Consider the following 13,673-nt stretch of genomic DNA (forward strand, 5'->3'; position numbering starts at 1 on the left):
GTATGGACGGGGAGGGGGGGGGGGTGGGTATGGGCGGCGGGGGTTGAAAAGGTTCGAGGGTGGGGCTGAGATACACCTATCCCATATCGCCGTGTATTCGTGATTGAGTACGTATGAAATGCATGATAACATTATAGTATTTTACTCTGATTTGTTGCCTTGCATGAAATTCTCACAATTAATAATTGTATCATTGTTGAACGTGTCGCAAACATGTTTGGTGTTATATTTAGTTGAACACTGACACCGTACGGAATGCTTTGTATTGGTTTATTGTACATCTGTTTGCTCTGACCTTGAGTATTTGAAAACGTTTCAAGGTTACTTATCTGGTGTTCAATTGATTGTACCCAGAGCCTTTATATATAAGGCTCTGATTGTACCTCTGAAACAACGCCCTCAATTTTACCGACGAGTACCAAAAAACCACGGCAAGAAGAGGGCAGCATTATTACTTAGAGCCCAGAGCCGTATATAGAGACCGCTCTGTTAGAGCCATTCATCGTCTATATAATATGTGGCACAGCTGGACTTCTTGTAATAATCGTGTTTACTTATGCTAATTAATTAGCATTACCACGCTATATTTTCCTCATGATTCATGAAAAGGGCGAAATCGGGGACCGGCTGAGTTCAATATTTCCCGAACTTCTGTCCTCTGTGAAGCAAAATTAGCAAAGATAGAAGGCTATCAGAGTGGGGGAGGGGAAGGGAGAGGGAGGGATTGGAGGGATAAAATAATCATTTTGTTGTTGGATGCTGATCATTACAATTACAATCGTAGTTCTTGCAGGGGGAGGGAGGAGAGTAGGGAGGTAGGAGAGGGAGGGAGGAGAGTAGGAAAGAGGTGGAGGAAGTTAGATGGTTGGGACTTTTTACACAAGAATACATTAATACATTAATTTACATGAGCAGTTAGTATATGCATGCAGAATGGGCTCCAAGCCCACTGTGCTGCCTCTCAAGTGGAACAAGCTGGCACCCTTGTCTGGTCCTCCATGTATATTAAAGATATTATGTTTTATGGAAAATCTGCTTTTTCATTTTTTTCAAATACAGATCATTATACATATAGAAATTGCTGACAAAACCATCTATTACGTAGACAAACAATTAGCCTACCTCTATATACGGCTCTGCCAAATAAACTGAATAAAGTGATATTTAAGTAGAATTATGAACAATCTCCAACCTGAGAAGTATGAAAAAACAATTTGTTGAAAGCTTGCTGTTTCGGAAAACACTGCTAAAAGCATACCTTCACATCTTTATACTAATTTAGGTTTGTCTCTCGCTTGATCCCATGGGGTCCAACATGCTAGAACAGTGATTTAGTTTAAAAAGGAATAACGTAGTATGCGTTTGGCCAATTTCACAAAGGCATCACTATTCGCGGGTTTTGACTTCCTGACTTGGCAGATCAGTGCACAAAATCTGGCTGATAGTTTTACCTGCAACCTGGGAACGTTAACTATTCAAATTCACATGGCGGAAAATTTAGGTTTGTAATTTCTTGTATCTTTTCATTTGTTCTAGCGGTATTTAATTTTGGAAATTGCTACTTCACATTCATCTATAAGGTTTTCTCAGCACTTTCCACTTCAATATACCCTTTTAGCTATCCAAAAAATTGTGAATGCAGCTTCCTAAAGCCACACAAAGTGAAACACAACCTACCGCAGCCTACCAATAATGCTTATGGCCTAAGCCTATGTTAGGCATTAGCTAGGCTAGCCAAAGCTAGTACAGTAGTATAGTCAGTATTGCGAAGTTCGCCATACTGCGAAGGGAACAATTATAGAATACAGGGCCATTCATTAACTCTTCCCAGCATCCGGATGCGCGGATGCGCGGTGTGTCTGTACATGTCCGTACACGTATGTCGCCCTCTAAAATTCCATCACGTATTTCATTTTGACTCCGCATCCGCGCATCCGCGCATCCACCCGGGAGTACTAGGAATGGACTTAAATAATTTTCGAAAGTTTCCCCATATACCATCACGTATTTCATTTTGACTCCCTCTAATTTCCATCACGTATTTTATTTTATCACGTATTTCATTTTGACTCCGCATCCGCGCATCCACCCCGGGAGTACTAGGAATTGACTTAAATAATTTTCGAAAAAGTTTCGACATATACCATCACGTATTTCCAATACTGAAAGTTCCGAATGTACGAAGATATTCCACATCAATAGTGTGTCGTTCTTAAAAGGCATCCGTACATGTGTGACGCCCTCTAAAATTCCACCACAGAAGTACTAGCAAAAGACTTAGGAAATTTTTGACTCCGCATCCACGCATCCGCGCATCCACTCAAAAAGAAAGAACTGGGACTTTGACATTTTTTACTCACATACGTACTGGGGTGAGACTGAGCATCCGCGCATCCGGATGCTCAGATAGTATCATCGAGTGGCCCTGTATTCTATAATTACTCCCTGCGAAGTTCGGGCACCCTAAGAAATACACGATTTTCACCATGAAAATCTACAGGAAGAGTCAAATTTCACCAAAAAGTACGAAGCTACAGTTATTTTCTCTCCAAAATGACCCGTGTGCAAGAAATTACTTACATATTTGTTAATAAAATGACGAAGATATATGAAGTCTGTTATAATTACTGAAAGAGCAACAGCGCCACCAATTTTTACCAGCGCCACACTGTAGGTTGCGTGTCCGAACTTCGCAATACTCTAGCAAGAAATACCAGTTCCACAATCACGAAGAATTTTCTTGGAAAACAACGTGAAAACAGTTTGCAGGAAAGAAAGTTTGGCCGTGTATCGTACTAAAACACAATTCTCCCACCATATGAAGTATATTTTCTGGTGATTTAGACCAGAAGATTTAGTTTTGGGGTGTTTTAAGTCTTAAGTGGCCGAACTTCGAAGTCACCATCCTACTAGTAATAGCATTGTGTTGGTACCAAAGTCTTCAAGTACGTTGGCTTGCTAAACTATATCTGTATCGGCATTGTCTACTATTTATCATAAGGGACAAAGGTGTGCTTCTTATGAGCCTAACCAACGTTAGGTAACGAGATTTAAAAAACACATCACACGCTTGAAAAACCATTTGTACTCTAGCCTAGGCTTATTGCTAAGTTAGGCCTCAGGGTCATACTAATTAGCGTCAACAGGCCGATTTCACGACAACTCAAGACAACAAGTTTAAAATACCATCATATACAATGGATGTAATCAGAGTATATCTGGAAACACGTTTGAAACTGACTGGAACCAGCGTGCATACATATTTTTCACGGGAAAAAATGTTTTAATCGTAAAAATCTTCAAGTTTCTCCGTCCATAGCATTGGACGACGTGATGCTAGTGCACTTGCGCAATGACATTGGACCGCACCATTACACTACAGATAAGTGCAAGTTTTAAGTTGAGAATGGTGCTCAAACACTTGTGTCAATGTCTTTACAAGGCGTCAAAAGTAAAATAAGCACAGACTTAAACAGAATTAAATACACGGAGAGAATAATTAAACCAGACAAAATAATAGTTAGCAAGACTCTTTAAAAATTAATAAAAACATATGTAAATTACAAGGTAAAAACAATAAGAAATATTCATTATTTTAAAAACATTCAATGATTTGATGTGGAGTTCATTCATCATACTACTTTGGTGCTTTCTTATATGTCAACCCGCCTTACCAGAGCCGTACCTGGTACCTGGTAGATTACGCCATGCAGGCTTTGAATTTGGATATCATTGTAGGCCTATCAATGCTTTCAATAATAAGCTTAAATGTGGTCACAATACCGGTCATACAAATTAGCGTCAACAGGCCATAGTGTAATGGTGCGGTCCAACGTCTTTGCGCAAGCGCACTAGCATCATGTCGTCCAATGCTATGGACAGAGAAACTTGACGACTTTTATGACAAAAACATTTTTTCCTGTGAAAAATATGTATGCATGCATGCTGGTTCCAGTTAGTTTTAAACAGTATCCAGATATACTCTGATTACAGTACATGTATCCATTGTATTTGATGGTATTTTAAACTTGTTGTCTTGAGTTGTCGTGAAATCGGCCGGTTGGCGCTAATAAGTATGACCCCACAATACAGTATTTAGCAGATATTGTGAGTGAAACAGGCAATACTACTATTGTTACCTTGCCTATTTATTCTTGACATTAACTTTTAACATGTGCTTTGAATAGGTCTGGCTCTCTGAGTGTATCAACTCTGCCATTTGAACAAAGCTAGCATATGAACATGCAACATTGGCTTACAAAGACTTCCTCAAGATTATCTTTGACTTTTCACTGTCAGGCTCAAAGTTGTGGGGTCCTTTCAAAGAGTTGTTTTACGTAGTAGACAGTGCTGTTTCTAAGAAGAATCCAGATGCCTTCAATGATTTAGAAGCAGCTCTAAGGAGACACAAACCAGACTTTGTCTCCCTTCTACAAAATCCTGTGAGTGTTCCATTTTAAAGCTCATTATTATTATTATTGATATTATGCTTTAACAATGTTTTCCTTAAACTCAATTGAAATTAGGGTTAGCTCAGAGTCATACTGTAAATATTTCTAATTCATTGTATAATATAGATGTGCACATAGTAATGACCTGGGATATCAGATCCCAACCCTCAGAGTTGATGCTCAAAATGCATGAAAGCTAAGTTTTGATTGTGGAATTGATGTTTACAAAATATTCACTGAATTGATCTCTGAACTTTTTTGGTGAGAAACCGGTGAATTTCTAAAACCAGATTTCTACAAGAAGAAAATGTCAAATGGGGACAAGTTTTACATGGTTAAAAAGAGAAAAATAAATAACTGCAACGAAAATGTATCAAAATCTTCCATCAGACAATTCCTTTAAGACTTCTGCCCTCCTTGCTCGTATGTGATACTGCTGAAACAAGTCATTTTGAGCCCCTTTTTCCTGACAAGATTTGCATCTTTATTTAAAAAAGGCTAAGAATGCCCAGCATCGGGAACAGCTGCGGAAAGCCAACACGGATGGTATCCAGTTGGATGGAGAAACAGGACCAAAGACTCTACCAGTAGAGGTTATTGAAGAGGCATTGATTATCAGTGACCTGTTTAACCTCAATGAATATTCATCTGTTGAGCTGCTACTGGCAGGTAAGGGTAATAATAACTGGAGGGGTGTAGTTTGAAAGGTGACTTTAGGCACAAACATTAGTTAGTGTTGATAAATACTAATTTCAGTCCAGGTTGTATTTCTGTACTGCTTTTTCATTTTTTATATATATATATATTTTTTTTAGAAAAGACCCGTCTAGGGCTCATCAATTACTGGACTGAACTCCATATAGTTTTTCTTTATCTAACACACAGACTGTTTGGTCAGTTCCTCAGATATAACACAAAACTGGAATGTGAAAACGTATAAAGACTTACAGTATTAGTGCTGCCTCCCGTAGCATGTTCACATTGCATTGCAAATTTGTCTACAGTACCTGACAAATGGTGTTGAGTGTCATCCACGGTTGGAATGTGATTTGTATGAAATTAAATGAACATCTTGTGATTTGAATTTCCAGATGAGAATTTTAAAAACGGGATTGTTTAATAATTTAACCCTTCTGCACTGAGGAGCGGCAGTTATCGTCAACTCTTCCCAAGTACTTGATCGTAGGAAGATTTTAATCATGCAGGAACTAACAGGATGTTGTGTTCCATCGAATATCTTGATAGGTATAGTTTCATTTCTTCTCTAGGGGAGCAAGAACAGCCAAGGTTTCCGGGCTACTCTCGCGGCTTGGTCGCTGTCCTACTATACTATGACGGTAGAGCAAGCCTCCTCAATTCTTTACAGCTTCTCATACAGGTACCATACACAAATCATCTATGATGTTTGCACTTTAATTGGTAATTTTGTAGATCTACAGATATGAATTGGAGGGGTGGGGCGGGGGAGGGAGAGTCATTTTAGTATTTATAGGGTATTCGTTCTCACTATGTGGCCCGCAGGCTAAGTCTGGCCCCTGGTAAACTTCCAGTCAGACCTGTGATAAAGGATCTTGCGCATAATGGGTTTTCAGGCATGAGACTCTTCCGCGGAAACGCGGATTTCAGATTTTTTTTTTTTTCATTTTCGCGTTTTTTCTCGTAATTCGCGTTTTTTATTATTTTTTATTTATTTTTTTATTTAATTTTTTATTTAATTTTTTATTTATTTATTTATTTATTTATTTAATTTTTTTTTTTTTTTTTTTTTTTTTTTTTGGCCGAACATGCTGGACTGTGAAGGGAAGGAACACCGAATTTGACCAGTGGTGGAATCAAGTAGCACAAAGCAAGCAAAAAAGCCTTTTTTTGGTTCAAAAAAGCTAATGGATAAATTATACAAGCAGAAATTCCACACTTTTTTTGGCGAGTTACGTGATGTGATAGATTCCATCTAGAGTCCACCATTTTGCATCTAAGCCCTCCTTACCTGACAAAAAATTTCTAAAGGGGAGGGGGACACCCCCTCCCCTTAAACCCCTCCTCCAGGGCGGCGATAGATAAATTTCAGATTTTTTTTCCCCGGCTTAGTCTCATCCCTGGGTTTTGCAGATCCTTATGGGGTTAGCTTTGAACCTCGCTGTGCAAAAAACAGCTGCTAATAATCTAGGTGGGATTTTTTTATTCTGTCTGACATATTCGCTGCACCCTGTGTACTTCTCAGGCTCTCGTAATTAGAAAAGTTAATTAAGAACTCCTGTAATGGGGTATTTCGCTTTATATTCAATTATATTTTTAGTGGAGCTGGTTGGAAGGGGCTTTGCCGATAAAATTTCACTACTGTTTATTTATAGGTGAATGTTAAACAGCTTCTTAATTTAAACAGCAGCTTTTTACGTTCACCTTTCTAACTCTCTGGATGCTTGTATACGTGATACGAGAAATCTCGTATGAGCGAAACAAGATTATTTCTGATTATAGTTATGGCAGCTACGATAGCTAGTTTTGTTCTTCGGTACAGTATGAGAGAAAACATCCTTTGAAACTTTTCTGGTAGGCAAGGAAAGGTCGGACCTGGTCCTTTGAGATTGAAGAAGAAATAACAGAACTAGCAACGGAGTTTACAGATGATCTGATGAAGGACGGACTGACAAAGAAGATTCTCACTCTTCTTGAGAAGTTGGACGTAGTGAAAGAACTTGACAAATTGAGTAAAGAGAAGGCTCTTGGGGACGCTAAACACCGATATGACGTGAGTTCAAGGATGAGTGGACCCTGGACTGAGTTCTTTGGGGAGGTGGGGTGGGGTATGAGGTTGAGGCATTTGAAATTTTCAGTTGGAAGCCTTTTCCCCAATATTGATCATTGAATGTCAATTTTTGGGAATGGGTGAAACTTGGACACATTTTGTGTTTCAGTATTTAAAAGTCAATGATATATGTTATATACATGTACATTGATCAACAAATTTTCATCCAAATGTGAAAATTGACACCACTTGATACTTTGCATAGAATATAAATGAAAAAGAAACAAAAGGATTTTGACATATTTTTGTAATATCAAGCCCAGTTGTGAATATATGAGTTTTTTTTTTGGTAACTACAAAATTGGAATTATCGTTGGAATTACAAATTTGGAATAATAACAATCCTTTGTGTTGAGGAAGGGGTCGTCAGTCAAATATTAAAGCTGCGTTGTTCAGAGCATATTACTTCACGTTAGACACTGAGTCACTAATTTAAGTGGTTCTCACTATCTGGGAATAATTTGATAGGTAGGAAATGGGCTTGAAAACTTTTCAGAACGTTCTACATTTAGAACGTGCTCAAACAGGGGCTATTGAGTGCAAGAGGCAGAATATTTTCAAAGTTATTTGAAAAGGATCAGAAATGCATCAGTCTTGCATTTATAACATGCTGATATATAGTGTTTCCCCCTTTAACTTTGTTGAAAATTCTGTATTTCCATTACTGTTGTGTTTGACAGGTCACAGAGTTTCTTAGAGGTATTCGTACCTCCTTGGCTGAGTCTCTCTTCGCCTGGTCCTGTCAGACTCCCCTAATACGTCAGGATCTCATGCTCCTCTTCAACCATCTCCGGAAGCACGCTGCGGTAGACCAGACGGGATGTCTGGACGAGGTCACCATCGCTCTCAGTATGTCCTACCTTTATTCCATCGATATCAGTAACGTCGAACCGAGAGACGAGGACAGAGACGGTAAGCGAGCAAACTTTCTTCCGAGAAAAAAATTACACTGACGACTATGCTTGAAAAACGTCAAAATATGATAATTAGCATTTTGACCAGTTGTTACCATCTTTCCAATTACTTTCAAAGATCTGAACATTTTCCCATGCGAAAACTGTAACTATGTAAAAATTCTGGTTTTCTACACTTTGTACCATATATGCAAAACGTAAGTTGTCAACTCAATGTCCCTTCCACACTCCCATAGTTGACACATAAAAGAAAATGATATCTAAAGAATAACATGGTTTCGCGGTTGGACAGGAAATAATGTCTGGCGGAGAACAACAAATAAAAAACTTGTTATTGAAAACAGCCATATTGTTACACAAATACCAAGCTGCAAAGCAATGTTTACACACTTGTGAAATTTTATTGATCTTATGGTAACCAAAAATTCATAAAGTGTTTGAGTTTGCTCTTCAAATTATATGTTATCCATTGCCTTGTGTGTGTTGTTGTTGGGTTTTAAAAAAATTTTTTTAACAATTTTAAGAATATCCATGATGTGTCTAGGTCTGTTCATATAAATCAAGCAGCAAAATGGAGAAGAAATCAAATACATACAAAAAACTAGCAAGCTGATTTATAGAAAATTGGAAGCATCTTTAGGCTGCATTTTGGGATACTTTTGATTAAACTTTTCTGACATTGTTTGAAACTCAAATCCAGTGACAACAAAGGTCATTAGCTTGATCAGCTTAATTTCATTTCAGATATTTTCAGATTTTGGATCAAAAGTTGAACATTTTCTGATTTTGATATTACTGTACCTGTGGTAAGAGAATATTTATAAAAGTGAAAATATGTCCTGGAGACTTATTGTTCATGGACAAGTATACATTAGATCCTTCGTTTCCTGAAAGTTTTCTTTCAATTGATGATGATAGAATCTATGTGCATGCCTTACAGTAGTTTGAAAAATTACACCATTCCTCCTTTTCTAAAGAAATGCTGTGAAGATTTGTCAAACTTGTCGGCCAGATACAAACGGTGCTTTGAAAGTAGCCTTGTTTCATTGCATTAGTGTGTATATATGGAACCTGTCTATTTTCCAGTTTATTCTGACATTTTACTGTATGAGAACTGCTTAGTTCCATCATTTACCCTGTGAGTTTGTTTGGTTGTTGTGATATTCAGACAGAACCAAAAGTAATAATTCAATAATTCTTGAGGGTCTGCTTGAGGGTTTCCAGACATCAAAAAATTTCATCCACAGTTTTAAGGGTTTGTTGATAAAATGATGTTTATTCTTTTTTCTTTTGTTTTTTCTTGACATCAAGCTGTTAGTCTTAGCAAGCTTTGATGCACTCTGAGCATCGACGCTAAGCGGTCATGGCTCAGTCCTCGGGAGGGTATCGAGCTATGGGCCTAAAAGTATGCAGACCGCTGATTTAAAATACAAAATGTGTCTACCAAACAGATTTTGAACCATGCAATGTACCTGACAATTTTCAAATAAACACTTTGAAGAATACTATCTTTGTGTTTACTTTCCAGAGTTAGCAAAACTGCTACCTTTGCTGCAAGATCCTCAGTATTTACCAGATTTACACCAGTTGGTTTCCAAGGATACAGACGCTTCTGATATGGAAGCCTGGAAGGGCCTCAAGACAGTTTTGGAATTTGGAATGGGTATTACACTACGACGTGCAACTCAGCAGCCAGAGACACAAGGTGGGTGTTGCCTTTTTATTTCTTCTTCTTTTTCTTTCTTTAATTTTTCTCTTTTTTTTATTTATTTTTTAATTTTTATTCCAACTTCCTTTTAATGAACTGAAAACTTGAAGAGGAGCTCGTTCAGTATGCTGATAATTAAGTAAAGGCCAACCCTTCTCTTTGATTTGGTTTCTTCCACTTTAAGTCACTTCTTTTAGTATTCCAACCACAGAAAGTGTAGAACTTTCTCCCACCGTGATTTTGCAAGATGGATGATTTTCTATCATGTGTTACAGAACTTGACAACGTATTAAAATATCGATTCGTCTTAGTTTTGCTGTGGTTAACTTAACGATATTGCATCGATAGATATTGGTTACTGCTGGGAACATATTAAATTCTTGTTGTCAATAGAAATATCGAAACGGTCTTGTTTTTACAACCTCTTTTGTCCAGAATGAAACTATATTTGGACCCCAAAAAAATTGACGAGAACTTCATAAGCCTCTTCTTTTTGTTTCTCTTTTCTAACAACCTCAGCTCCGTTTAAACTTTTTCGTTCGTGTATGAATAAGAGATTTCTAGTATATTGCATTTTGTGCGAAAGAGCAAATGTGCTTCAAAGATTAATAATGGTAAATGAAAAGGTGCTCGTCTTGAAATCATCATCTTTTAATACAAATGGATCAGAGCGTGAAAGAACAATATCCGTCACAGGTGTCGGCCGTGTTTCATTGTTTTGATAGTCTGACTATTCAATGTCCTCCCCCCCCACCCAGTTCCTTTTTTTTTTAACCAATAGATTGTTGAATATTCATGAAGGCGTTTTTAAAGACACCGGATTACCCACGCTTTTGCACTTGTGTGTGAAGGATATGCACAAATGAAACGCAGTCTTATCTCGTCCCTAGAAATGCATTTTCCTTTCGAGTCTACCTTTGAAAGTTAAGTCGTGTGAAAATGAGGTTGTGTAGGTCATAGATGGGGGTCTGAGAATGGCTTGCAGTGACTTTGGTGAAGAATTTTTAATTTTTGTTTTCGTTTTGTAAACTACATCTCATTTGGTTCTCAAATTTTGTAGAATATCAGGATATTTTAGAGCGGGATGAAGTTCTTGTTGACAATGCCATCCAGAACAACCTCTTCCGATTCATCAACAACTGTATCTTCCAGAACAAGCATTTCTTCCAGGTGGTAAGTCTACAACTTTATCAAATAGTTTCAGACTTTTTTTTTTTAAGAAAAGTCACCCAAGAGAGAACCTGGAACACGAAAGAAACCACAACAACAAACCGACCGATCCACTGTCAACCCCAGTCACCTTGCATCGACACACGGGGCTGTGTGATCACCATCAGTTTGTGTATAACGGTTCCCCTACAAGGGAAACAATGCTAGACAGGATCTTTGCAAAAGGCAGAGAAGTTTTTAAAATAGTTTTAAAGTGTGGTTTATCACTACCTTTCATAAGTCAGGTAAGGTGTGTGACTGTGATTCATGCCTTTGTCATGACGAGTCACCAAGGGAACAAAACAGGCCCTGGAGTGGAGTGGAATTTTTCTTGGTGTGTTGACCTTTGATAATTGATGTTGCCAATGGCATGGTCACTATGGCTGGGATTTGGGGTACTAAAAGGTGACTTTGACCAAACTTTTTCTATTAATTTACATCGTAGTTCAACAAAAAGAAACAATTTGAGTGATGGTGATGTTTCTGTAAGTGTCCCCAATTTCAAGATATTCAGCCTTTTAAAAATATGCTCAATTCCCAGATATCCCCCCCCCCCCCCTCCCCTCTTTAAGGCTAACTTGATGATGAGGTTGACTCCCTCAGTACATTCGCAAATGTCAATGTTTATATAATAAAAAAAAATACCAAAACAAGTTCTTTTAAAATCATGTGGACAATAGAGTCATCACCCCTTGGAGGATAATATTTCCTTTGCTTTTGATGATAAACTAGAATTCAGTTTTAATCATATAATTCTCACATCAAATCTCCTTATTTCTCACTGGTTTCTCTCTCTGTTTAATTTCAGGAGTTCTATGTGAGGCAGTTTCATTCATTATTTACAGACTTCATCACCCAAATGCCATTAAAGGTAATGTCACGACAGGGTTATAGCTAGGAGATTGTGAGTGCTGGTTAAATAAATTTGCGAAGCGTAGCGAGCGAAGCTCTCGCATCTCACGGCCGGGGGTCCAGGGGCCCGCTTAAGGGTGATTTTTGCTACTTTTCAGATTTACAATTGGTAAATAACAGAAAAAGGTGACGTTATTATCATCTTTACGGCAAGGGAAAGATAAATTTGTTACTTTTGTTGTATTTCACAAGCATTTTACTATTTTTTTGTGCCGGCCAGTGGACTGTTTATTCACTTCCAATGCCGGCCGGCAGGCGTGAGTGGCGGTTACCACCGGCCGCCGCCGGCCGGCGTGGCTATAACCCTGTGTCACGATGCATGTGGGACTACTGCGGTACCCAACCATTACTCTTAATACAGCGTTTGCACACATTTGTATCAAGTTAATTGATTAGATTAAACTAGTATGTCTTGTCCGTTTTATTTTTTTTAATTGCAATTAGATTATATCGTCGTTTGCATTTTCAATCTTGATATGCAAAGTTGTTATAAGAGAAAGGTAATTTCTTGTTGAAATATTCTTATTTTGATGCTACAATTTCTTTTTTTTATGGACTGTTAGTATGAATTTTTCATACTTAAAAGCAATTTTTTCTTTTATTATTGGTTCGTCTGTTGAGATATAGGTATCTTGAACTGAAATAATTTAACGACTGAAGTACTGTAAAGTGGATGTGTGTTAGCTAGACAAATCCAGAGTCTGGAAGATTGTGACTCTGTTCAGCAATAGATGAAATCATTTCTGGACTTTTTCTGATATATCGATAGTGGCCGTCGCAGATTGTATAACAAACAAATGTTATTATTATGATAGGTCAGCACTGTACAGGGCTTGAAAATGGGACACAAACCCAACCATCATCTTGGGCTTATCTGACAAAGATCCTCGTGAAGAGCAACCTCCCCCTTCTGAAATACCTTGTTCCGTTTGGGGAGATATCCTCGTTTATAAGTCTTGCCCGGAAGCTGTCATTTTGTGTTAATCTGTGATGTCATCATAAATGATACTTGGATCTGAAATCTCTTACTTTGTCTTTGGTTTTTCTTTTTCATATTTTCAAAGGTAGAATGTAAATAGTATTGACCCTGAAACCAACACCATTGTTTCACTTTAAGAGGTTCAATACCTTTAGATTCTGCATAAGCAATACCCATCTCCATAGTTACAGAAAATAAACAAAAATAAGTGAAGCACATGTGGCTCGATGATGTCATATTTAGACTTGATCAAGTCTTCTGCCTTGTCTGTGGAGGAACAAGGAACCTGTGATATCTCCTGAATGGAGTATGATCTTCCTTAGCTCTTTTGGGAAGTTGTTCATGGTTGACATGACTGATCTTTATCACATAGACCAATAGTGAGGGTAAGGGTTGTGACTCCTGGCTTTAGAGGGTGAGGTGAGGTTGGGAGGGGGGTGTGGGGGTGTTATTCATGACAGTTACTGTACTTCTTCCATGTGAATCAATGATGGTGGTTTGGTTTGTGTCTCTTGGCTGTCAAGGCTGGGATTAGGCAGAAGAATGAGGGGAGGTGGGGGGGGGGAAGTTGTTCACATGCCAGTTACTTCTTCCATATAAATCAATGATGGTGGGTTGGTTTGTGTCTCCTGGCTGTCAAGGCTGGGATTAGGCAGAAGAATGGGGGGGGAGGGGGAAGTTGTTCACATGACCG

The 13,673-nt window shown here is 38.2% G+C and overlaps 1 protein-coding gene across 2 annotated transcripts in view; it reads left to right on the forward strand.

The window, feature by feature from the left end:
* The first annotated feature begins 1,340 nt into the window (after positions 1-1,340).
* The window catches only part of LOC139971449 (nuclear pore complex protein Nup205-like), a 41,169-nt gene continuing 28,836 nt past the window's right edge, over positions 1,341-13,673 (forward strand). Inside the window, exons 1-9 of one of the 2 annotated variants that reach the window (XM_071977968.1) lie at positions 1,341-1,501; positions 4,300-4,442; positions 4,949-5,120; positions 5,720-5,829; positions 7,006-7,200; positions 7,938-8,169; positions 9,700-9,876; positions 10,940-11,052; positions 11,897-11,959. In XM_071977968.1, the coding sequence (XP_071834069.1) occupies positions 1,357-1,501; positions 4,300-4,442; positions 4,949-5,120; positions 5,720-5,829; positions 7,006-7,200; positions 7,938-8,169; positions 9,700-9,876; positions 10,940-11,052; positions 11,897-11,959 (1,350 nt within the window). In that variant the 5' untranslated portion in view covers positions 1,341-1,356. The remainder of the gene's footprint in view (positions 1,502-4,299; positions 4,443-4,948; positions 5,121-5,719; positions 5,830-7,005; positions 7,201-7,937; positions 8,170-9,699; positions 9,877-10,939; positions 11,053-11,896; positions 11,960-13,673) is intronic. The other variant, XM_071978057.1, reaches the window with a different exon arrangement.

Source organism: Apostichopus japonicus, chromosome 1, assembly GCF_037975245.1.
Source record: "Apostichopus japonicus isolate 1M-3 chromosome 1, ASM3797524v1, whole genome shotgun sequence".
Classification (NCBI taxonomy): domain Eukaryota; kingdom Metazoa; phylum Echinodermata; class Holothuroidea; order Aspidochirotida; family Stichopodidae; genus Apostichopus; species Apostichopus japonicus.